Genomic DNA, 26,443 nt, shown 5'->3' with positions numbered 1-26,443 from the left:
AGTAAAACAGCTGAACCCCTGATCTCTTATTCCTTTAAATCCCAATAGATTCACAGGGACCGAAACATTTAGGATCTGGCTTTTTCATCTAAACACAGCCTCAGATGTGCAGGTGCAACTCATTAATGTATTGGATTTGCACCTACTTAGGCCAAGGCTGGAATTTTTTAATCTGTCTTGACTTCACAGACAGTTGGTATGTGTCAGTTATGTCATACCAGACCCCAGTGAGGAGGATTTTCATCTCCCAGTGACTTCAGAAAGGTGTAATGATGCAAAATTTGATAAAAGTGATTATGCCAAACCTCTTCAATGCTGTAAATGGTGGGATCACTCCTTGAGAATCTGAGTCTGGAGTAACTTTGCCTTCATCCCTCCCTAAGGCCTGTTTCAGACTAGGGGGAAGGGAACTGGATGAACTGCAGCCAGTGGAATATTGAATCCATGTTACTCTGCACCCACTCTCCTTCTCCTGCTGTGCAGGAGCCACTGGCAGCATTATCAGGGTGCAAGATCCCCCCTCCAGCCGAACACAGGCACCACAACCAGGGGCTATTCACCCTGGGCAATAAAGACACCATTTCATGACACAATTAACAACTGATCACTGCATTTAGCACTTGCCAAAGGGAAGCCAAGCTCTGCCCTTCTATTTATCTGCAACTCCACAAATGTGCTGAGAAGGGGAAAAAAATTTCCTCTGCTCACATAAGAGAGGAAAAAATCTTAACAGGCTTTGTTTAGAATAGATTTTAGGGAAATGGAGGGGGAAATCCTTCTTTCTAATTTGCCATGACATATTGCCAGTCTACCAACAAATCAGACCATTCTCAACCGTTCTCAGCCTCCTGGACATCCCACGAATTATATTTGATTTCTCCCAAATGACTGTTCTTTATTTTAACCCAAAAATGTTGTGGGTTGCCTCACATACCTGCAAATGTCACCATCCATTCCACTCACAGGGATTTCTGTGCACTCCCCATTGTCTATGGCCCACTGTTGTCCAGCTCCACAGCAGCTCTCAATCAATTCCTTCGTGGAACCTGTGTAAAACATACACCCAGAATTTTTTATATGGAATGGATTGGGTTTAGCTCTGTTTCCTTAACTGAGGAGATCTTTAAAATTGCAATAGTTTGGCCTTTTATTTTCCTTTATTTCCACATTTCATTTGGTTAAATGCAAAAAAAGAAACAGGCAGCTGATACCTGAAGCATCTTGATATAATTGATCACCTGGTGATGCCTTTCAGGAAGGAACAGCAGAAGGAAATTAGAGTTTTAAATACAATAAAAGACATAACTGGTTTAAAGAAAACTCCACATTTGACATCTCTGAACAAAAAAACCTGTGAAAATCATGCTTGGTTACCAAGGTGTAACAGTGCCCTCACTATCACAGGCTGGATTAGCTGACAGTGTCCCAGCCCTGGAGGGTTCAGCTGGTTTAAAACCATAATGAAAGGGGTTTGAGGACATAACTCTGCCTCTGCTAATGAGCTCCTGTAAAACACTGGCACCAGGATGCAGTGAAAGAGATGGATGTCCAGAATTGCTGCACTAGTTTTCACATTTTTCCTTGTGGACTTCCAGCTAAGATGTAAATTTGCAGGTTACAGTGAAATATGACTTAATTTGCAATATCCTACATCCCTGCTGTATAGAACAGACTAGGGCACATCACACTGGGCAGGAACAGTGTGTTTTGGAGCCTGGACAGCAGTTTGCTTCATGGAGGGACACTTGCCATGCTCTGGGGTGCAAACACCAGGCACTGCCACAAACCAGCTGAGGAGATGCCAGTGCCAGGATCGTGCTCCATGGGGCACCGTGCTGGGGTTTTGGGAACATCCCTCCTGCAACTGCTCCTGCTCTGGGAGCAGTTACACAGGTACCAGGAGAGAAAATGATTCAGGGATGCCTTTTAGAGGGACATGAGGTGCATTACAAGTGCTTGGGGGCTGTGATTTGGATCTACATGTCAATGCACACAACAAAGATGGTCTATTAGGCTCTCCAGAACCCATGGCCCTGTGCCGAGCTGGAACAGCACCTGCTCTCTCCCTTGGCCCATCAGAAGTGCTCCAGTTCTTCTTAAAGCCATTTACATGGATATAAGGAACATTTTGTGCCCTTTAGTCATATTTCCAGGCCAGTCTCTGGCATGGTTTGGTGTTACCAATGAGAAGGAAGAAAAGAAGACCAGCCCCAAGTTGATGGAGACGTGTGGGTGCAATGGACCTTGGGCAGCCCCAGAGCTGAGCTCTCCCTGCCCAAGGCCCAGCACTCCACACTGCAGAACTATGTCTTTTCAAGAATCTATAGCCAGTTTTTACATCCATCACTTCTGATCGATCTAAATCACTTCTGCTTGCAGCAGGAGGGTGGAACCACTTTCTCTGCAAGGATTTTAGGAAAAATGCCACTGCTGCAAAGGGCCCTGCTGAAGGTGCAATGCTCTCCTGACAAGACTTAGCAACAAACAACTGGGAGCCAAGCTCTGCTGGTCTGGCCTTGCACAGTTTTGATCTGTCAGGGAACTGCATTCAGGTTGGCAGGAGGACTCTGCAGTCACCCCATGTGAACCCAGACCCAAACCCTCTCCTCCTATGTGTTAACAGCAGCATTGCAGGGCAGCTCCTCCAACACGTCCGGTGTGATGAAACAGTTCACTGAATCCTTACTTTTGTCTGCATTTGGTACATGGTACCAAGTCAAATAATATTTCCTTGCAAAATTGTAACACTTAAGTGAGGCATTTTTAGAAAGGGCTGCATCTCAAAACAGCTGGGCCTCCACACTGCACAATTCAGAAAAACACAGACAACCGAAGTCACCAAACATTTCTGCTGCCACAGAACAGCAGAGTGGGGAAGGCTGGAAGGGACCACAGTGGGCCATGCACTTAAAACAGTTATTCTGTGTTTCAAACAACAGTAGGAGCACTTTTTATAGTGTGTTGTAAAGCTAAGCAGTCATTAGATAGCAAGAGTAAGAAGTTTAAGTGAAGTGCTGTCTGCAATGTTAAAAAATATTGGCACTTACACAAATGGTTTGTGTTGGAAGCAATGCTATATCTCCTCTCCTTCCAACCCCCTGCCATGGGAAGAGACACATTCCACTAGACCAGGTTGCTCCAAGCTCTCCCCCACCCTAAATAATACAAACCTCCCCAGCAGAAGGCTATTCCTTTGCACTTTCAACTGTTAATTTAGGAGAAAATATTAGATTTTGGAAACCAAAAAGGTCTCCCCAGTGTGGCTTGCTTTACAAAAAGCAACTAGGAAAAAGAAAGCCATACAAAATACAACGTTTGTGATCATCAAATGCTCACAAGAAAACAACTTTAAGGAACTATATCTCAGGGAAAACAGTCTGTGTAAAATGCCTTCCCCATCAGTGACTGGGATGGATGGGTGAGGGGAGGAGGTTACACAGTGACAAGACACAGCTGCAGCCACCAGTGCCCAAACCAGTGGCACCTGTGGCCTGGAGCATCAGCCCCTGCACCCCCTTCACCCCCTGTGCCCCCCTCAGCCCTCGCCCTTCCCTGGCTTTTGTTGGTGCATCAATAAACAGGAACCCCAAAAACACAGTCACAGTTTGATACTTGTCACTAAGAAGGAGAGTTGGGCTTCCAGGACGAAAATCAACCTTTTTGTGCCCACAGACTCCAGCTGTGTCACTGCCCGGGGTTCCAAAGAGCAGGGGAGGGGTGTTACTGCCAGGGAATGCTGCGGGAAAATCCCAGCTCTGCAAGGGCTGCAGAGAGATCCTGGCACACAGAGCTTCATCTCCACCCTGACTCCTCACTCACACGCTGAAAACAATCAGGAGCAAGGGGGCAGGAGGGTGCACTTCACCCTATTGTGAATTTTATTTGTTCTCTCTGGGGAGAAACAACCCAGCCCCGATTTGAAGCCACTTTGCTGTCCCCCCGTGTGGCCCAGCTGAGGGGTTTGGTGACCAAAGCCATTCCTGTCCCCCTACACTGCCCCAGTCACCTCACAGCCCAGGGCACCAGAACACACTGCAGCCTGCAGTCCATGCAATGCCTCCACTGCACACAGCACATTAACAATGGTAAATATTGCTGAGCCCTGAGAGCTGGCTCAGGGGTCAGAGCTGCTCTGTGACACGAGAGCATTGATCTGATCAGCTAAACTGGCAGGAAATACACCCAGCACCAGGTAATTACAAAACATTGCTATAAAATACTTCTTTAACATCATTTTAATTCACTCCCTTGGTGGAAACTCCACTCATTTAACCAAGCACTGAAATATATTTGTTGCTCTTGCTAGAACACAAGAATAGAGCAGAATTTACTTATCTATACTGCAGTAATCTACATGATTTATAACGCAAATAAAAGTGAGTTACTCATTCCTCACTAAAGATTCAATATCAGATTGCTCTCCTGAAGAGTCACACTATTAAACAGTCATATTTGCAAAATATATTCCCTTTTGTTGTGATCTTATGAATAATTAAATCCTGAATGAAGTTATAGTAAAATGATCAAATACTGCATTTTATCTCAACCAGGAATTAAAAAAAAAAAACCTAAAAAATAACTTATAATAGGGCTCACAGTCATTAGCATGGATTTGTAATATTTTAATTCTCCATTAGCAAAACCAAATATATACAACTGGATACATGCACAGGACTGAAGATCACAGAGCTTCTACTCTGGATGGAGACGTTCAGCTCTATGTATAACAGACTTTGAAATACTTAAACATTCAAACAGAGCTTTGTTTATTCAGGGCTTCCATTATATTAAGCAGATTTAGAAGCAGATTTGCATCTGCTCAGGGAAAACAAAGTAATTTTATTTGAGAACTCCATAATCCTGATTTTTTTTAACACTGTATGACTCTGATACTTCATAGAGTAATTTCACAAGACACCTGTTAATAGATAATTTGCTATTTATAGATTTCTTGACTAGGGAAAAAAAGCCTAATTTCTGTCAGGCTGTATCACAGAACAGCAGCACTTCTTGCAATTCAGGAACTCATTCCTGCAATTATCACTTTGAAGATATGAACTGAAGAACATTCTGGCCTAATCTCCAAAATTGGTGTATTCTCTTTTTTTAAAAACATTGGGAAATTAATTCAAATATTTAGAAAAACCTTTTCCTCTCAGAGAATTTTAACTCCTCCCTGTCTGTGCTTTAAAGTTGTCTCTATGCCTGATCCAATCCATGGCCTCCCACCCACTCAGGGACACATCCAGGTTTTCCATAGTCCTATGACAGACATGCTGCTAAACAGGAATTTCAGCTTTCAGCTAGAAAAATCTGCTATGGGTTTAAAAATGTGTGTATTTTATAAAGCATAGGTTAAGCTCAAACATCATACGGAAGAAAACACACAATTAAAGGTTATACTAAATTGTTTCCCCCCACTGACATAGTGACCCATAGGTTTGTTAGAGCAACAAAGGAGACAAAAGGGATTTTCAAAAACCTTCCTCCCCTTTTCCCTCACAGTGTTCACAAACTATGTTTCAAGAGTGATAAAACATCAGCTCTAGAAGGCCAAGAAGGGATAGCATATCTCAGTTTCTTGCCAGAGCTTTTTTCACACCGAAGTTTCCCTGACTTGAGCTTCACCTGAGTTTCCACTCAGACCGTTTCAGTGTTGGACATCTCCAATTTTGTTGCTTCCTCCCATCCTCCCCTCGGGTTTGCAGCTCTCCAGGACATTTGCATGGACTGAATAACTCCCACTGTGCAGATCCCATTCTCTGAGCACACACACTGAGCTGTCAGGCAGCTCTGCCCACCACTCTGCTCCAAGGGTTTCTTTTGTCTATGGAGAACAGACAGACCTTAAAACTCGAGCACTTCCCTGTGAGGGTGGGGAGGCCCTGGCACAGGTTGCCCAGAGAAGCTGTGGCTGCCCCATCCCTGGAAGTGTCCAAGGCCAGGTTGGACGGGGCTTGGAGCAACCTGGGCTAGTGGAAGGTGTCCCTGCCCATGGAACCAGATGGGCTTTAAAAGTCTTTTCCCACTCACACTATTCTGTGATTCCTCACATTATGGGAGCAGTGAACACTGACCCACCACAGTAACTGACCCATCTAAGCCTCCCACCCACGAGGGGCAAGTGATGGGTTAAATTTGGCTATTGGCTTTAACAGTACCATGATTTCATTTACTTTAAATAAACAGTTATTTTCCCTTCTCCTTAAGTTATTACAGGAGCCATGACAGATTAAGGAGTCTAAGATAGTAATTTTTATCTACAGAGAGACCCATGTAAGGCAGACATAGTGCAGAGGCCTGGATAGAGCCATTTGGTCCAAGCTGGAGGTAAAGTTCAAAACTGATATTAATCCCAAATAAGATGACCTGTCAGCCAGGGAAAGTCAGTGCACTGCATTCCAGAGGGAGCATGAATCACCAGGAAGATCAGCATGCCGGGGGCAGGGTGATGTTATCAACCCCAGGCAGCTCCATCTCTTCCTAATTTCAGCTGTTAATTGCTGGATCAGCACTCACGTGTGAGAGAGGAAAAGTTCACACCCCATAACTGAGCTGAGCTCTTGCTCTTAAGATGAAGCATCCTATTCCATTCCTACACCTGGGGAAAGCAGTTTATCTTCCCCAAAACTATAGTACTTACACTTGGAAGGGAGTGGAAGGCCGGATTAATAACCAACAAACAACACAGGATCTTACAAGGAAATGAGTTTCTGCACTAAGATTAATTCTGATGTGGAAACTCAGAGATGAGACACTCCATTAGGGCACATCTTCCTTCTGAGGACCTCACTGCTCATCCCCACAGGCAGTAACAGCCAGGATTCTCGAGACATAACACAGTTCTGAAAAAAGCAACTGCATAAACCACTCAAGTCCTGAGCTGGCACAAATCACCCACCCCACAGAGCCTGGCAGGGCAGCCCCACAGCCCAACTTCACCTGTGGGAAGGTCCCTCAACATCAGTCACCTGCAATATTGGGGTAGTTTGGGCACCACAATATAAGGAAGATATGAAGCCATGAGACAGTGTCCAAAGGAGGGCAATGGAGATGGGGAAGCTGGAGGGGAAGCTGTGTGAGGACACTGAGGGCACTTGGTGTGTTCAGCTGGAGCAGAGGAGACTGAGGGGAGACCTCAGTGCAGTTCCAGCTGCCTGGGCAGGGGCAGAGGAGGGGCAGGGACTGAGCTCTGCTCTGGGGGGACCAGGGACAGCAGCCAGGGAATGGCTGGAGCTGTGTCAGGGCAGGCTCAGGTTGGATCTCAGCCAAAGGTTCTTCCCCCAGAGGCTGGTTGGGCACTGCCCAGGCTCCCCAGGGCAGTGGGCACAGCCCCAAGGCTGCCAGAGCTCCAGGAGGGTTTGGATGATCCTCTGGGGCACAGGGGGTGACTCTTGGGGATGGGCCTGTGCAGGGCCAGGGTTGGACTGGATGATCCTTGTGGATCCCTTCCAGCTCAGCACATTCTGGGATTCTGTGATGCTGTTTAAGGTACCAGGCTTTGCAAGCAGGTAATGAGTCTCTCTGCAGCACCCAGGGGGGTTGTGCCTTCCCCAGGAGCAAAGCAGGCTGACTCCTGGGGTCATGGGAGGCACCAGCACCTTCCCACACCTTAGAACAAAGCTGTTCTTTGGGACAGAAGCTGATCCAGCTGGGTGGGCTGCTTTCATCTGCTGCAACCACCCTCACCCACCAGAAATGAGTGCAGAAAGAACAGAAGTGGAACAGAGAAGAACAGGAGCAGTTTTCATCACTTTCCATAAGCACACACAGTCGAGGAAGGGATCAAAGCAGTGTCCTGCCTTTCCTGTCTAGTCAGGGCTCATGACTTGTTTCCCACTCCCTTATTAAAAAAAACCAACAAATCTACCTTGAAAACATGTTTATAGGCTTACATACATCCATCTTCCCTTTTAAAGGAAAGGGTATCTAAAACTGCAATGCAGCCAGCACATACATTTTACACGAACTGTTTGCTCACACTGGAGAAAAAGGTGTTGTATTTCCTCATCAAACACCTGCCTGAGAACATAAAACCATATATTATGAAAAATAATGAAAAAGAACCTCACAGAAGAACTTGAAGGAGTTCTTCAAATACTGAAAAATAACTGTTTCCAGTGGGTCTTTTTCCCGCTCCAATCTCTTCATCATTTAAAGCTTTAATAAATAAATAACAAAGTACTGGAGCTTTACCCCTTAATAGGTTGTCATTCCTTATCTTATCAACAGTCTGAGAGGCTTTATTAAATTCCCTCATTGAATTTCACCATTTAGGTGTGCAGTGTAACATGTTCTTAACTTGATTTATCTGAGATGGCTGGGAAGACATTTTAATGAGTAAGGTAAAGACAAGAAGAACATTTATTTTGGCAGAGACAAGGGAGGGGAGAATGACAACAGAGCCCCAAAGCCAGCTGCTTTCACTCCAGACTGAGCTCTCACTTACGTCAGGAGGGCTGGTTAAGCTCTTCCCAGGACCTGTTCCCAGAGAAATGAGGGATTTACTCTGTGCAGGTTCCTGCAGGCTCCTCCAAGTGCCTCGGTGTTCAGAGCATGTTTGACTCTAAATCCCACTGAAAGGAGAGCAGTGCTCCAGTGTTTCCATGACCAAACCCCTGTTAGCTCAGGATGGGGCTTTAACCCACGGGCACTCCTTGGACCTTGAGGCTCCTCTCCTCGGAAAGAACAAAAAAACAGATCACAGGAGAAACACAAGCTGAGCATTCAACACCCCATGGCCTCAGTGCAGGACCTCATCCTTCTCTCCTCTTTTCCACCATCCTCTTCTTGCTGGACTCAGTCTCCCATTCCCTCACCACAGCAGTGTAAGGGAGGTCTGTCACACTTGCAGCAATCTGCCTTCATTTTAAACTTCATTCAGCAGAGTGTTTTTCTGAGCTCTCCCACATCCTCTGAAGTCACCTGTGTCTCTCTGGGAATCCATCCACCATCCATCCAGGACGAGTCCCTGTTATATTGCCTTCACTCCCTGGGAGGCATCTGCTTTTTATTTCAACCTGAAAACATTCTGTTTCCTACATTATTCTTTTTCAGGAATTCCTTATGCTGGCTTGCTTGGCAAAACACAGAGAGTTGTGTCTGCCCAGAGGCACAATGAAAAACTGGATAAACCAAACCCAACATTCTCATTTCACTACACACTGAACAACAGAGACATACATCAACACAGCCTCAGCCAGGGTTGTTTGGCAGATTTTGTTCAAAGTGTGAATGAATAGCAACTTTATATTCCCCCTGGCTTTAGTTCTGGATAATCCTTGTAAGTCAAAACTTGTATTACCTGTGCCAGAGGTCAGATAATTTAGACAATGTTTGGTCTTCAATGTTTCCATGACAGAATCCTTTATTAGCTCCAGGTTGAGAGAAGGAGGGGGGGGAACAACTAAATAAATTCTTTAACCTTTTTCACCAGCTAAAAACCCAAGCAATTTTTCTTCCTGCCTTTTAAAAATGTGGCTCCTTTTGCTGTATCTTCTGTCCCTGAATCTGAAGCGGAACAGTTCCTACACAATCACCCTTCTATTGGCCACAATAATAACTCAGAGCAGGCAGAATGTTTCTTGCCCTTCAGCATAGTCTTGGCTGTATTTTCCCCCTCAACCTTCCTTCCCCAGATATTGCACAGAGTATATTTATGCTGGCTATTAACTTTCAAAAGAGCTGAGGCTTTGGAAAGCCTGGTTCCGATTATCCTTGTAATTCCTGTCTAAAGAATTTTATCTTGGGGCAGAGTATGCTTTTTGCATGCTCTGTTTTGTGGCTAGGTAGGCTCCTTCCTTCAAAGCATTTCTGCCAGCCCTGTTTAATTTTAAAGTTAAAATTCAAAGGAATAGTGTTTATCAGGGAATGTAGTCAGGGACTGCCTGTCAGAGCACTTGGGAAAATTAGGCAGGATCCCTGAAATCTGATGGAACTCAAACACTGAGTAAGCCAAGCACTTTCAGTATGTTCTTAACTTTGAATTGAGCTGAGGTTGTAATGGTAACTAAATTATAGAAATAATATTCCTTTTTCCTAAAAAATACCAAGGCAAACAAACAAAGAGGCAAATCGATGTGGCCTTCATTTAGCTTATGTGTGCCCCTTACTTCTGTATGTTTATCTATAGAAAAAAATGCATTAATTTCACCACATAACCATTCAAACCACACACTGCAGTGGAAGGGACAGCCAACCATTAAGACATCTCGCTGCTTTAAATTTTAAGGGTGTAGCAGTGAAAAAGGTCTTTGTTTTGGACTAGGAATGTTGATGAAGGACAAGCCAAGCTGTGCTTTACTGTGCCATTTTAGAGTTCAATTGCTTAAAAACACTAGACACGCTTTAATCATGTAAATACAAGATTTGATCTCATACCCATGACATTGAAATTGTATTTTTGGTTAAGTCCTGAAGGAGGATTGTACATTTGTATGTGAATCATTTCTGATTCCCTGGGGCACAGCTCACACTGCACACACCACAGAGCTAACCCCTGATGGGGAACTGGTTATGAATACTCACATGAAGCCAACCCCAAAGTTCAAACATCTTTCAGGTTGCCCTTGTGAGCTTTTAGGTACTTAAATTTTGCAACTTTGGCACCTGAGAACAAAAATCCCCAGCAGCTGCCCAGAGCTCAACCTGTTTCCCCCAGTGCAACACACACAGCACAGGCTAAAAATACACCCCTGAGCTACACTCCAGGAGAACCCATCCAGAAACTGTTCACAGAAAAACTCTTGAATTAATTCAGGAGGAAAAAAAAAAAAAGCCAAGATTTTCTTCGTGGCCAATTCATGCAAAGTAGAAAAACAGTAAAATTCATCAGAGGAGTTATTCAGTGTGAATTGAACGCTCATCTCTATTCAGAACATCACCAAACAAACGGGGCAGATTCACTCACTGACTCATCCCCAGCTGCTGGTGTCAGCTTGTTCTCTCTGCTACATTGCACAGAACAGCTTTCAAAGCACCTCCACAGGGTATGGCAGCAGCCCTTGAAAAGGTAAAGAGAGATGACATGACACAACAGCATCAGTGACCTGAACACGCCCCAGGGGCCCGAGTGCTGCTGGTGAAGTATGTGCCCTCCAGCTCTGCTTGGGCTGAGCATTGTTGACCAAACTTGCTGAATATCAGAGGAAGGAACCTCTGAGTTTCATTAGGTTTCTAATTAGCGCGTAGGGATGTTAAACGGAACAGAAAAGTTGTTGTAGGGCTCCATGTCCTTCACTCCTTGCTAGTCCTTGTCAGGTTTATAATCATAAATTACAAAGTTTCTTTACTTTATGATGTTCTGAAGAGCTCTGTCATTTCCTCAGGCTTTTCTTTATGAAGTTCTGCAATCGGGGTTTGGGCAAGAATTTCAGCAGCAGTGATTGTGGCCCAGGGCACTTCCTGCATTAATGACAGGCTGGAGGAGCTGATGGCCCACGGTTCTGCCTTGATCCAGTAACCCCAAGGAGGTTTAAATTCTCCAGGATGCACCCACTGCCAGAGCAGTTATTGTGAAGGAATTTCAGTGGGATACTTAAGTCAACAGCAACAAAACAAACTTCCTTTTATTCCTCACAAAAGTAGGAGGAACTATCAATTTGAATGGGCTGATAATGATGTTTAGATTGTTCCTGGGGAATTTAGCACCTCTAGCAGGAAGCACAGCAGGAAATCTCTCTTTTCCCATACAGTTTGCCTCAGAACCACAGCTCTTTGGAAACTAGGGGTTTCAGTTCCCTAAGAAAGTAATGATTTGGGGCAGAAATTAGGGAAATGGACTTTTTAACTTCTAAATGAAGCACCTTGTTTGATGCTGTTACTGTGGTTTCACACAGGAGTATTGGGTGACTCATTTTGCTCATTCCCACTTCAGACTTTGCCTCTAGCTCAGACTGGAGGTGCATTTCAGTGTAACCCCACTGGAGCCTTTGGCCACGACACACCAGAGAAATAAAATAAATTCCTTAAGTCCTTCCCGTCAAAAATCTCCAGTGCTCAGATCCCACACAGAATTCCTATGTTTTGTTTCAACTCTGTTTTCCTAATTGAACCTAGCACAGCACTCTGGTATGTGTTCATCAGGATAAATGACACCACTGTATTCCTGCCAGCTCTGTTACTGAAGTCACCCTCACACAAGGCAACATTTGCAAATGATTGTAAATTCTGGCAGAAGTGGCTGTTTTCACCTAAAGCTGGGCTTTGACCCCGTGCCCATGGAGGCCTACAGGCACTGTCTGCTCCTTTACTACAAATTAAAGCACAAAGCCCTTGCATACAGAGTCATAGAATCCCTAAGGTTGGAAAAGACCTCTGAGATCATTGAGCCCAACCATCCAGTGCCACCACTGTGCTCACCAAGACACCACATCCCAGGTGCCACATCCACAGGTTTGGAACACTGCCAGGGATGGTGACTCCAGCACTGCCCTGGGTGGCCTGTGCCAATGCCTGACAACCCTTCCCATGAAGAAGTTCTCCCTAATATCCGATCTAAGTCACTCCCAGCACAACTGGAGGCCGTTTCCTCTTTCCCTGGGAAAAGAGACTAACCTGCTCCCCCCTCCTGTCAGGGAGCTGTAGAGAGCAAGAAGGTCCCCCCTGAGCCTCCTTTTCTCCAGGCCAAACAACTCCAGTTTAGCCTGGGGTTGTTTATATGTAGAATAACTATGAACATGTTTATATTTAGGCAGTGCAGCAGCACTGATGAAACTCAGACACGAGCTGAAGTCCAGTGCTGACTCCAGCCCTGTCGGAGCGAGTGCGGGGATGACAGTGCTTCCTACAGGGAACAGCCAACAAGGAACATCTGTCTCCTACAAAGTATGAAATAATCACAAGGATGTTGTGGATACATCAGCATTTCATTAGCTGACAGCTTGTATCTGTCTCTTCAGAAACTCTTCAGCCATCTCAGCACTTTATGCTTTGTGTGAGCTGCACAGACAGTCACAATCCTTCTCCTTCCCAAGCTCTTACACCACCCAAACAAGGATAAACGTGACTGGACAGACTGGTCCAGCTTAGCCATCCACAGGTGGGAAGAGGGACATGATGTGGTTCCACCATCCCACATGCAGCACCTGAAACAGGCACAAGTGAAATCTCAGCTGGAAGTGGATCTCCCACAGTGGACTCTGGCTCACACCTCCTACTTGGAAAACAGACTGCAGCCACATTTAAAGGAATTTACATCCCAATCATATTTAACTTGGGAAACGGAGAGGAAGAGAGAGAAAAGGGACTGACTTGTGAAAAGCTCCAAATATGTGATTTAAAAGTGTTTTGATGCATTTGGGATAAGGTGGCAGATTCTAATGAAGGGTGGAGGAGTCTCTTCATCTCTCCCACAAAGACTCCTCACAGTTACTGCAGGAGACAACTAAACCAGAGCAAAGGAAAGTATTAAAAGAGGCAGAACTTTACATACCACTTCATCAATATTTTTCCATAAAACCAGACTTTATTATTTGTACGTAAATAAGTAAAGAGTCCACTGCTGAGTTTCTTTCTCTTTTAATATTTGACCACACACTGGGAAAACAATGTCCATTCCCACACAGCACCTGTGCAAATTATAACTGAACGATCAAAATACCGAAATTTGGAGTTTCTTATACAGGTTTCTAGTTCAGGTCAGCCTGTTAAAAGCTCGTGGTAAGTGTGCATTAGTGCTGCCCTGGAGGCTGTTGAAAATAAGATCCATACAAGGCACATCAGAAAGGAACAAAGTGTGTAGACACTTAAAGCCAGAAAAGTCTGGACATTGCTGTAAAAAGAAAGTAACTCCTGGAGTCATCAGCTATGGAGTAGGGATAGAAGTGTTTGGGACACTGGGCTCTTGGTGGCTGAGGGGTTTTGGAGCACCACCAAACTGTACAGACCCATGTAGACAAGCACAACACTCAGGAAGGCCATGGTCCCTCCTATTATTCCCAGAATTTTCGTTGTTAACAACTGTGCTCCCCTAGATGAGTTAGGCAATAGCTTCCATCGGGACAGTGTTTGTACCACAAAATGTTCACTCAGAGTCAAGCTTTTTAATGTTCACATGTGTTTAAAATAAAAGTTTTTCCTCACACCCCGCTCGAGTTCTCAATTAATTCCCAAGGAAAACGAGCACAATCCTTGCATCTTCACCGAGAAAGGAACTGCCCGTTTTTTCTGGGGAATGGAAAAATACATTCACAGCCCAACAAAGCATAAATTTTATCTTCACATATTGAGTAACTACTTCATGCAGAGCTGCTTGCACGCTGAAGAGCTACAAACACCAGCACAATGCTGGTAACTCCTGACACGTTGTTAAAAGCATCATTTACAGCCTACATTCAGTCTAGAGATGGTTTCACAGCCTCCAGTGTGTGGTTGCCACCTCAGCTGAGTTTCAGTAATCCAGCTGCTTTTCCATCCTTGAAATCATAGAATCATGGAATGGTTTGGGCTGGAAGGGACCTCAAAGCCCATCTCATCCCACCCCCTGCCATGGGCAGGGACACCTTCCATCAGACCATGTTGCTCCAACCTGGCCTTGGACACTTCCAGGGATGTGGAAGTGTTATATCAAAGGAATATATTTATATCCTGCACAGAGACCAAAATCACTAGGCAGATTTTACTTTTTCAGTGCTTTTTTCTTCCTGTGTCAGTACACCTCAGGAAAAACAGATTCTTTAAATAAGGTTAGAGAGCACTGAGAAGATAAGTGAAAGATAAACTCACACCCTCTTTAGATCCAGGCCAAGAGGAGAAATGTCTTATAAACACTGACCCCATTCTGTAAAAATGTAGATTTTTAATTCTGTAGCTGATTTAATCTAATTTATTTTGTTATTTATGTACACAAAGTTCAATCAGCACAAAACAGGTCTTTTATATACTCCTCCATAGAAGCAGGACTCTGCATAATATTTGGTTTCTCCAGCAATTCCAAAATTTTGACCTCTTGCTGCTGAGATCTATTTTGTTTTCATTTGGGTTTGGCAGTTACACCTTTCTCTGCTATATCTGCAACCTCAAATGGAAGCAAAATGGGGCTTTAAAAGCAAGATACAACACTAGGGAGCACCCACAGGCAACTCAGAGACCTCAGTAAAGTGCCAGTGGCATCTCCTCATTTCCTTCCCCTCATTTCTCTCATCAGATGTAATTTCTCTCTGTGAGCCTCCAAAAAATCCTCTCATCTCAAGAAAGGCCTCTAACAAACCAAGCAGCACATCCCACACGTCCCAGCCTTGGAGGCAGGAAAGGAGGAGGAGTTCCTGTGGGAAGGATCCTCCTCACCTCTGCCAGGCTCCAGGTCGGGCCTAAACCCACTGACTCAACCTCAGTAACTCCTCAGAGGAAATCCTGTCCCTCCCAGCACTAAATCTCCCATGTCTGAAGGCTTCGGAGGTGACCCCTGCTGTGACACAGACACAAGCTCCAGACACGAGGTGAGACCCCTGTGCTCTGCTCTGCTGCATTTCTCCAAGGGCCAGCAGCTGCCAGGCCTCTTCCCACCCTCCACTGCCTCCACCACCCATGAACTGGGCAAGACCTCCGTGGGAAGGAGGCAGGGAGCCACGTGCAGGACCCCCTGGAATGGGACAGCACATTCTTGGCTGTTTCTGGGCACCACCAGCTCCCTCCCCCCGCCAGGAATGCATTTTTCTTCATCAAGAGACAGGGTCAGCTTGGAACTTGCTGCTTCTCCCAGTCAACAAACACTCTTTGTTAATTGTCAGCTGTTTCCTAATCACTGCAAGACATCAGCTTTCACATAGGACAAGGGTCAGGCAGGGGGGAAAGGTGAAGAACTGTTCCCCTCTACCACAGAGTTGGAAATACAGGTCAAAATGTGACTTCTGTGGCACTCTGTGTAAACCTGCAGCGAGGAGGAAGAAGGGTGGAGGGAAGATGGGGTGTATATGATGATAGCAGCATGTCAACACATCCCTTTGCAGTGTCTGCAAACCAAAACGAAAGCCCGAAACTCTTCGCACATCAGAGAGGTGAGTCCTTAAAAATTTGAAGAAAAACGTCCATGTTTCCAACACAAGAGTGCTCTGGAAGGCCACTGACCCTACCAGCCCAAGCTGCAGGTACCTAAGATGCATTTTGATTTGCAGGATTTTCCAGTCCTTCCTGCAGACGAGATGAAGCTTTCTGACAGCTTTCTGAGCTGTCCTACACCGTCCCTACAGCTCTGTTCAAGGTCATGGGAGAGGCTGTTCTGCAAGGGCAGCACAGCTAAAGGTTAAAGCTGCCATGGCAGGGGCAGCTCCAAAGCTGCTGGGGGAAGACCCACTCTGAGCAAGGGTTAGGACCACCAACAGAGCTTATTGGCAAGGCTGCTTTCAGGGAGGAATTGTTTGTTTTAAAATTCAAGTTAAATGCACTGCAACCACATTATAATGAAAGATTGGCTATCTGGCAAAAGACAATAGAAACCCTCTGGGGATCACAAGCTTTCGAGGCAATTTGTTACAAAAACTTTCATATTAAAATATGAATATTCAGCTTTCAGCAACAGAAAAGTGCCATCCACATGTGTCAGGTTAGGACCTCTCTGTTTAATCTTCTTGTCTCATGCAGGGGGCAAAGGCAGTGCTGTCCCAGTTGTGACCAGGGGCTCTAAACCACAGGGACCCAGCTGTTGGGACAGCCAGGAGTAACTGCAGCAGCCACAGCCCCTTCCAACACTGAGCAATGTCATCTGTGTCCAGCTGGAGTTCTGGAACTCTTACCCTGGAAGCTTTCCCTGTTTCACTACTGGTTTTTGTCTCAGGAGTCCCTTACTCTTCTCCCTTTCCTACCTGCACACTTTAGTCCTATTTTCCTTGACTCTCTTTCCTTATCTCCCCCCAAATGCCATCTCTTCTTCCACATCTTTCTGGAAACTCTCCAACAAAAAAAACCAAAAACAACCCCAAAACTATCCATTTCCTCCAAGTCAGGACACAAAACAACCCTCCAGCAAGTCCACCCTGACTGATCTCCTGGCCATGCCCTGCTCATACAGTCTGCATGCTCCCCCTTTATGAGTCCTAAACCTCTTTGCATGTTCACTGACTCAGCAGAGCTCCTGATTTCAGCCAGGACTCACAGTGCTCTGTGAGTGAATTCCAAGTGCTTTCCCAAGTGCCATGAGCTCGTATCCACAGGTACTGAGGGCTGAGGGAGCAGATCCAGGATGCTGTTGGCACTTCCCCACCCCACTGCACAATCCCTGTTTGCAGCACCCGAGCCAGGGGGTGAAATCAAAGGAATGTGACACTTCCACTAAATCCACACAATTGGAAGAGATTTTACTGCAGTTCATTGCCTTTTACATGACTTTTAATCTCCAGTGTTGGCACAAGAACTGACTGGCACTACAACTCAGTGAATAACAGCTCAAGAACTTGAGAGAACACGGAAATCTGAGTTAACAGCTCCATGAATTCCCAACGATATTAAGATGTCTTACATTTACAGTGGGTGAAGCACCACTGCCTGGCGTGGTGTAACCACTTCTGATTGAAGGCTAATTACTTTTCCTCATCATCATCTGTTAAAGCAATGATTAGCACAACTCTGTGCACTTGATTCAGGGAGTAATTTTGTTAGGAAGTAATATTTAATACTGAACAGAGTGAAAAGAAGCCTCCTACATACAACTGTGCTTTCCACATCCTCTTCTCTCTACAAAAGTCCCCATGTGATAGTTGCTTAATTTCCTAAGGGTGGGGAAACTGCTTGGCCACTTCCAGCTTTCCAAGGCTTTATGTTAATTTACATTTATGACACAAAAAAGTTCAATGACATCAATTGTCACTGAGAAACGGTATTAGAAAAAGTTACCCTGCAAACCTCTCTACAGTGGGGTTGGTACATAAAAACCAACTGCAAATGAGGAAAATACATTGGCATTTAAACACTGAAGGTTACATTAGTTCCCAAGAGTCAACTGGCCTCAGACAAAATCATCCCAAAAGCCCAAATTGCCCAGTTCTCTGCCAGCAATGATCCAACTCAAACAGAAACGCCACCGCAGGTAAGACTTTCTAAATGCTGTTTCCATGGACTACCTCCAAAACACTTCATATGTTTAAGAAGTCAATTAAATTTGAAGTGTTTGCTTGACATCCAGTGATATTTGCTAAAAAGAAAGACTCCACATTTTTAACTCTTGATGTAATATTTTCACCATCTAGTCCAGATACCAAAACAAGTCACAAACTGAACTTAAGAACTATGTACCCACCACCATCCAATACCAACTCTGCTGGAGGAATGCAGTGATCTGACATTTTACAAAAATCCACCTACAATCAGCAATTAAAACAATTATTATTGATTGTAACTCCAGTCACAGCTCCCAAATTCTCAGTGTGTCCTGATTTTTCTCCACTGCAATGCATCCACTTTTTTAGCAACTATTTTATTACTTTAAATTCTGAGGACAGACTGACCTGACACCAATTAGAATGGCTTCAAGCTGAGGATGCTTTCCCTTCAACATGGCCATAATTTAAATCCCAGCAGTGTAACTCACAATAATCTCTTAATGCATATCTCCAAAATCTCCTCAGTGCCTCAGGAACTGTTTTGGCTGCTGGCAAGAGGTATCATTCCCATCTATAATGATATGTACAGCATGGCTGAGGTCATCTTCATGTCATACAGATCTCTTCTCACATGACTTGTTCCTTCCTTTTTCACCTCAGATAAATAAATGGGTCCATCCCACACCACCTTTACAGAATGTTTTTTCAAAATAGGACTCAAGCCAGCATGCAATTTTTATATATTTTTAACCATCTTATCAAGGTACTTTTCCCTTAGTACTGGAAATCTTCATTTACCAGAGCTGGTGCAATACAAACCCCCTCTTCCAATCCTTCTTTCCCCATATAAGAAAAGATGATGTAATTTTTCATTTAGGTTGGAAAAGATCTTTCAGATCAGCAAGTCCAACCATAAACCCAAAAACCACGTTCATTTTCTTTTTGTAAGTGGCTGGATTTGAGGAAAGGAGGGTACAGGGATGATGACAAAAGAGAAAACTGTGGTGGAGTTAAAGTCCCCTGGGCTCTGAGAACAGCAGGGAGGGACAGACTCCTCCAGACAACAAGGCAAAACATCCCAGTTCATTCCCTGCCCCACGTCACACTCTCCAAGTTTGCCAGTCCTCGTGCCAAAAGCCTCAGAGGTGCCAAGTCCCATCAGCTGCCAAGCCAAGGGGAGGGGAGGCTGCAGGCAGGCTCTGCAGGGAGGTGCCAGCAAATTCCCTGGAGCTGCACGGATGGGCTGACACACCCAGGGCCTGGCATGACCCTCCACATGGAATGGCAGCTCCGGGAGCTGCTCCTGGGCCAGGACCACGCTGGGGTGGCCCAAGGGGCAGAGCCCATGGCTGGGGGGCACCCAGGGGCTCCAGAGCAGTCCACACTCCTCCTCCAGCCGGGAAGGAGCCAACAGATATCCTCCCTGGGCTGCAGTTATCCTTTGCCAGCCATCCCCAGCTGCTGCTCCGAGGAGGAGCTTGTGCAGGCTGTGTGCGTTGTTTGCCTGATTCACTCCAAGTGTGTAACCATCCCCACCTCCCCCCAGGAGACCTGGCTCCATCAGCTCACAGGTATGAGCACTGTTAGGCATGATTTACTTCCACACACAACTTTATTTCAGCAGAGACGGAAAAAATAACAAAAAAAAAAGAGACCAGCCACGTGTTCTACCGGATCAACTTTCTCCAGCTTCATCCGATGCTGTGAAAAATGAAACTCTGCCTTGTCTCACAGTGCAAGGCTTCTGAATGACATTCCCAAGGAATCCATTTGTAAATAAATTATAATTGGAGTAAACTGGAGGACATAGGTCAGAAAAAAAGCAATGCCTTGGCAAGGAGCCAACAAAGAGTAAGAACTACATGTACTACTACGTTTCTTTCTGCCTTCCTTACAAAAAGGATATGGATATTCACCAACAACCCCCTCCCATTTCACTTACTATTCTGTGTTTCTTTAAAAATATCTGAGAATTTGCAGTGCCAAGTATGCCCCTGTGTGTAAAACAGAGAAGAAGCTGCAATTACTTACCTGCTTCTATCTCCCTGACCCACAATACTCCTTTTTCTTTTCTTTTTCTATTTCCCAGAGGATCTCACAAACTGCAAATGATAGGAGTGGGCTTTTTACCTGTAGGGATTGATGCTGCTCATTGTAACACAGGACTCAGAGGGAAGTCATGTTGTGTACATTAATTGCTTGTAGGAAGATGAGCCTTAAAACTGAATTAGGGATGCCAAGTACATCTTCCATCACTTCAGTCTCTATTCCATGAGCCTCATGGCAGCTTTAAGCTCTGTATGATGCAAATATGCTGGCTTTGCCAGACTGTAACATAGAATTAGCTTTTTCCTTTTCCTTCCTGGCTGAGGAGCCTGGGTGAATGACCTTTCATCTGACCATGCTGAAGTGCAAGCAATTCACACAGCCCTGTGCAGACCTCCCTGTTACTCATTGCTCCCTGAATTTTAAAGTTCTGATCAGATAAAGCAAAAGAAAACCCCCAAATGCTGTTAGGGGACCTCACTGGATCAGCACACGGATTCTCCTCTGATCTTTTGGCTTTTTCACTTCCACACCTCATGTCACCAGAGATGCCCCACAGACCTGCACACTTCATGTCCTTACAACAACTTCCAGCCTCATACATTGTTTTCATTTTAGAGCCTGGAAGAGGAAAACCAGCTTTGCTAGGCCTTGAAACCCTGACAAGAGGAATCACAGAATTTTTAAGGTTGGAAAAGCCCTCTAAGATCATCAAGTCCAGCCATCAACCCAGCACCCCCATGTTCACCATGGCCCCAGTGCCACATCTACACGTGTTTTGGAACACTTCCAGGGATGGTGACTCCACCACTGCCCTGGGCAGCCTGTGCCAATGTTTGACAACTCTTTCCATGAAGAAATGTTTCCTAATTTCCAGCCTAAACCTCCCCTGGAGCAGCTTGGGGCCGTTTCCTCTGCAGTGGAGGTGACCCTCTCTGGGTCTGCAGTAGAACCTGTAAGGATCCAACACCGAGGTGCTGCTTGGAGAGGTCAGGCCCTGAGAGCCCAGGGGCCAAATTCACCCCTTGCAATCCTGTCCGGTTCCCTTCCTTCCTTTCAGAAAGCTAAGTTAAATCCCAGCCAGGTCATCAGTTAGCTAAACCCACTTGTCTTTCCCACAGGGATACACTATGTGGCTCATCCTCTGTTTCAGTCACATAAATCCTTCTCACACAGGAGATCTCTCTGTCTGCCTTGGCCCTTCCAATACCAGGCATTACAATGTCATGAGCGATCCTCTTCTTTCCTCACGCTTGGTGGGGTTTTGTGTCAAACCTGTCTCAGCTCAGAAGAACCTAGGGCAGAGTGAGCCCTGCACAGCAGTGGAGCCACCCCTGCACAAACCCCTCCTTACTTGGGCACAGATGTGGTGCAACCACAAGACTTTCACATCACTTCTCAGAGCAGCACCATATCTATTTATTTCATATTTCTCTTCAAGTGTTTTTTCTGATCACAACACAGCCCAAACAATGAGAAAAATAACATACAGATATTCATAGAATCATGGACTGGTTTGGGTTGGAAGGGATCTTAAAGCCCATCCATTCCACCCATGGGCAGGGACACCTTCCACTAGCCCAGGTTGCTCCAAGCTCTGTCCAACCTGGCCCTGGACACTTCCAGGGATGGGGCACAGCTTCTCTGGGTAACCTGTGCCAGGGGCTCCCCACCCTCACAGGAAAGGATTTCTTCCTAACATCTATTCAGAATCTCATGTCTTTATTTTAAAACCATTCTCCTTGTCCTACCATGATCTGCCCAAGTAAAAAGTTGCTATTCATAGAGTTGAAAATCATTCAGGGGTTCACTTTGGCTGCACCAATTCCATTAGGTACCAAATATACAGTCAAAGAAATATCTCTAAAGTAAAAGAGAAAGTTTCTTATCCTCCTTTTGGCAAATGGGTGTATTTAAACTCAAGCTCCATTAAAACCAATAGAAACTACCATAGCAGTCCAAGAGATACCAACTTCCATTTTTAAAAAGAAAGCCCTCAAGTGACAATCCCAAATTTTAGAGTGACAGAGAAACCTGCTTGTCTGCTCATTAAAAGACAATTCGAAAATAAATTCCTCATTCTGATGAACCAAATTACCAGCAAACAGAGAGCCATTAAATGCTACTAAATAAATCTTTGCGAGCCTCAGACTTAATTTCTTGATTGCATGCGTAATAAATACCAAGAGCTCGAGGTAATATAATATGCAAGACGACTGAATCACTTTTTGGCCATAGGAAAGGAGATAATTTTAAAATGTTATGTAATCCTAACAGACTGACAGCTGAAGTAACCACCTCAAGTGACATCTATCTAAAGAACTATATGGAGCGTGGCACTGTCCCAAAACTCCCCTCTCTGTCATCATTCATTCAGTGAAAACTATTGTCCATGTGCAACTTTTAACATTAAAACCTGTTTTCAGTATGGAAAGAAAAACCTTTACCCAAATATGACCTAAGAAGCTTAAGTAACTGCCAAAAATATGTAGAGTGGAGAAGTCAATTAAAAGTCAAGATGATTTGCTGTCATGAGTTGCACGTGTGGGACAAGTGACAAGGGGGCACCTCCAAGCAGTGCAATGGCAGTGCCAACTCAGTGGGCAGAACCTGAGTGATGAAAGCCCTAAAAAGCGTATTAAATTATTTTTCACTGCAGTGAACCCTTTATTGAACATAAGATCTCATTTTGCTCACAGGAGGATGAGGGTGACTTCAAAAAGGCAAAGGAAGCTCGCCTGTACAACTCAATGCTACCCATGAGCTGGAGAATGAACCTCCTGAGCAGATCTAACCCAGAGCAGCACAGGGAACACTGAGAGCTGGAGAATGAACCTCCTGAGCAGATCTAACCCAGAGCAGCACAGGGAACACTGAGAGCTGGAGAATGAACCTCCTGAGCAGATCTAACCCAGAGCAGCACAGGGAACACTGAGAGCTGGAGAATGAACCTTCTGAGCAGATCTAACCCAGAGCAGCACAGGGAACACTGAGAGCTGGAGAATGAACCTCCTGAGCAGATCTAACCCAGAGCAGCACAGGGAACACTGAGAGCTGGAGAATGAACCTTCTGAGCAGATCTAACCCAGAGCAGCACAGGGAACACTGAGAGCTGGAGAATGAACCTCCTGAGCAGATCTAACCCAGAGCAGCACAGGGAACACTGAGAGGGGAAGGAAAGGCTCATCTGTGCAAGAGGCCTCCTCCTCACTCACACACATCCCACCACCTGCAGGGCTCCTGGCAGGAGCTTTTGGTGTTTCTTCAGGATCAACAATTTATTGTAGCCTTGAACTAAGAGCAGAGGGAAGCCTTAAATGCCTGGTTACAGCCAGGGAATTCTAACAGGAGTCACACTCCCTGATACACCACCACCCTCCACTCCCTCCAAGTGAGCTCAGAACAGGTTGTGCTGCACCCCCAAAGCTGACAAACATCTCCCACTGCCCACCCCAATGTTTGTTAGGCCAGACTTGCCCAGAGCTGCACCCTGGCTCTGAGGGCTCTGAATTCACACGTGCTGGAACATTCTTGTGGGGCAGTGACACCTCAGAGCATTGCAGCCCTCTAAGCCACATATCCAACGTGCATTTCTTTGAGTCCCGTGGGTTTATTGCTTAGTTCACCACCCCCCAATTAGCCTTCTTACAACTTTATGTTTACCTATAAACCTCAGCAACAGAACCTTGTTCCAAAGGTGAGAGCTGACAGGCACAGACTCCACACAGACCCCTGGCACTTTTAACCCCTTGAAGCAAAGCTTAATTAAAGCTCTAAGATGCACAGATCACGCTGGGAATTTGTCATACAGGCCTCCACTCACTGAAAATCTGAAAGGAGGAGAGATTTGCTCCCATTCTAGGCAGACTAAGGACTGAGACACGTGTATTTTTGCAATCTGGGCTTCTCAGCTGCAGATTCAAGATTTGAGATAACCTGAAAATATGAAATGTGAATTTTTAACTGAAAACTTTCTTAAAATCTGAGATTTTTGTAGCCAGGAGCACCAGTTATTTTTAGGCTGGAAGGAGACTGAAGTCCTTAGCAGGCATCCATTTCCACAGGATGATAGCAATGAGAGGAGAAGCTGCTGGTGCAGAAGCTGAGTCAGATGGGGAACAGACAGTCTGGGAGCATCTGCAAGGCAGGATGGCCGAGAACTCTGCTGGGATGAGTCACCAGAGAGACGCAGGAAATGAGGATTACTCAAAACAGGAACCATTATCAGAGCAACATTATGTTTTATAATGGGAAATTAATGTTTTATTCAAGTGATGTTTGCTAGATATAATTCCTTGTATCCAAGCAAGTCTAGAACTCCAGCTCCACCTTGGATCTGATTTTCTGCTCAGTTCTGAACTGCACAAGCCTCCTGATTGTGCCTTTTCACAGGCTGGGAAGCTGAATGGCATAAATGAGATTTTTCATACATAATGAGACGTAGACATGGATGAACAGGGGTTTTTTAATAGATAAAAGCTCTCTGGGAACAAAAATTTATCCCAGTATATGGTATAAAAGATAAACAAGCACTATAAAATCTTCCATAGATTTTCAGAAAGACTGAACCTCAAAGAACATCCAGCTCCAGCCTTATCCAGAAATGTAAACAGTTTAAGGGGGCTGGTTGTTGTCCACAGCCTGCAAGTAATTAAGCCCTAATTCTCTACCACCTACAGAGCAAGAAATTGGAGAGGGAATATGGCACATTGCTAAGTGTGCACTTTTCAGCCAGATTGTACTGCTGCATCCTGGGAATCTCCATCATCCTCACCGGAGCAGGGAGCACTGTGGATCTGCCCTCCCCCGCCAAGAACTGACAGATGACACCAGAAATCTCCAAAGGCACAACGACAGATTGTTATCTCAAAGGGAGGCATTTCCAGAGTCGGCTGAAACATCCAATGCCACCCACAAAGCCAAGCCGGAGGACAAGGAGAAACATTCCCAGTTCCCTTCAGTGGGACTCATTTGTGATAACCAAATCCTTGAAAAGACCTTCATTCATTTCACCAAAACATTTTCCACATTATTTGCAGATTTTTTGCACTGAAGGAAGATGAAAGGCTTAGTTGCCCTATCTGTAATTAGACACACATTTGCTACACATTCCTGGGACAAATAAACAGAATTTACCTTAATAGGGTGCTTTTATCCAGCTGAACTACTTTAAATTTGCTGCTGCTTTGTGGCACAGTAACATTTCACAAATAAAACCCCAGCCCAGTGCCAGGAAAGCAGCATTCTGCAGCATTTTTTTGAGTTCTACAAACCTCCTGGGGCAAAAAAAAAGGAGGAAACAGTCTGAAGCAGGAAGGATTTTTCCCTTCCCAGAGTCTCCAGGCCCATGTGAAGCCTTGCTGGAGCTGCTGGGTGATGTCAAACACATCCCCATCCTCTGTGAGCTCCTACAGGGCTCCTCCAGCCCACTCAGGTTTCAGCACTCGGGTCCAAGTTTGGCTCTGGCCAACAGACTAAAAGCTTGGGCCAGACCTCTATTTTCAATTTAGACAAGTATCTATGGCAACCACAAGACTATTTTAAACCCTTCCTATTTGGCCACCTCCAGGTTGACAGTAAAACAGACCAAAAAACTGAGCCCACCCCATCACCCACTGCTGTAACAGCTCAGTGTAGAACAAAGCAATACCTGCCTGCTCATCTCCCTTCTCTTGTCCAAAATGGAATCAGGTTTCATTTCCCCTCCTTAGTACTTTCTGTGGGTCTCAGCAAGAGAAATGCCTTGATTTGGCTCTCACACCCCCAATTTGTCTGGCTGCTCCGGGCTTCCTCCGTGTTGCAGTGCCCTTCCTAATAATGTGCTCCAAGTGCACACGAGGAGAGGAGCTGGGAAAGGTGTTCCCAAGGGTCAGGGCCACCCCCCATGGCCCTGCCACCACCCCACACTGCCCACGGGGCACAGGGGCTGGGGAAGGACTGCAGCTGCTGAGGAGCAGAAACAGGACTCACAGAATCACCAACTGGTTTGGGTGAGAAGCTCATCTTGTTCCCTGGCATGGGCAGGGACACCTTCCACTAGACCAGGTTGTTCCAAACCATCCAACCTTGAACCTTCAGGGATGGGGCAGCCACAGCTTCTCTGGGCAACCTGGGCCAGGGCCTCACCACCCTCTGCATAAGGAACTTATTCCTAACATCTCATCTAAACACTACAGTCTAATGAACAGTCTGAATTCTTTTCATTTTCTCTCCACCTGCAGGGTAGCTGGGTTTTGTTTGGTTTCGAACACTTGAGATTTAGTTTTTCTCCTAGAGGAAAACTGTGTGGGTTTCCTACTTCTTTTAAAAACATCTTTTAAGTGAAAAGTGATGGCTTTGGGCAGCCACACGAGTCCAGGGGATGG

The 26,443-nt window shown here is 45.3% G+C and overlaps 2 protein-coding genes across 5 annotated transcripts in view; one reads left to right on the top strand and one right to left on the bottom strand.

The window, feature by feature from the left end:
* The window catches only part of LOC135420517 (uncharacterized), a 490,234-nt gene that overhangs the window by 357,334 nt on the left and 106,457 nt on the right, over positions 1-26,443 (top strand). The gene's annotated exons all lie outside the window — the stretch shown is intronic.
* The window catches only part of FBLN2 (fibulin 2), a 111,760-nt gene that overhangs the window by 35,466 nt on the left and 49,851 nt on the right, over positions 1-26,443 (bottom strand). For all 4 annotated transcript variants that reach the window (XM_064668062.1, XM_064668061.1, XM_064668058.1 and 1 more), the window contains exon 3: positions 935-1,046. In XM_064668062.1, the coding sequence (XP_064524132.1) occupies positions 935-1,046 (112 nt within the window). The remainder of the gene's footprint in view (positions 1-934; positions 1,047-26,443) is intronic.

Source organism: Pseudopipra pipra, chromosome 11 (assembly GCF_036250125.1).
Source record: "Pseudopipra pipra isolate bDixPip1 chromosome 11, bDixPip1.hap1, whole genome shotgun sequence".
In the NCBI taxonomy this organism is placed as follows: Eukaryota; Metazoa; Chordata; class Aves; order Passeriformes; family Pipridae; genus Pseudopipra; species Pseudopipra pipra.
Note: the sequence above shows the minus strand (reverse complement) of the source record. Positions and strands in the feature narration are given on the sequence as shown.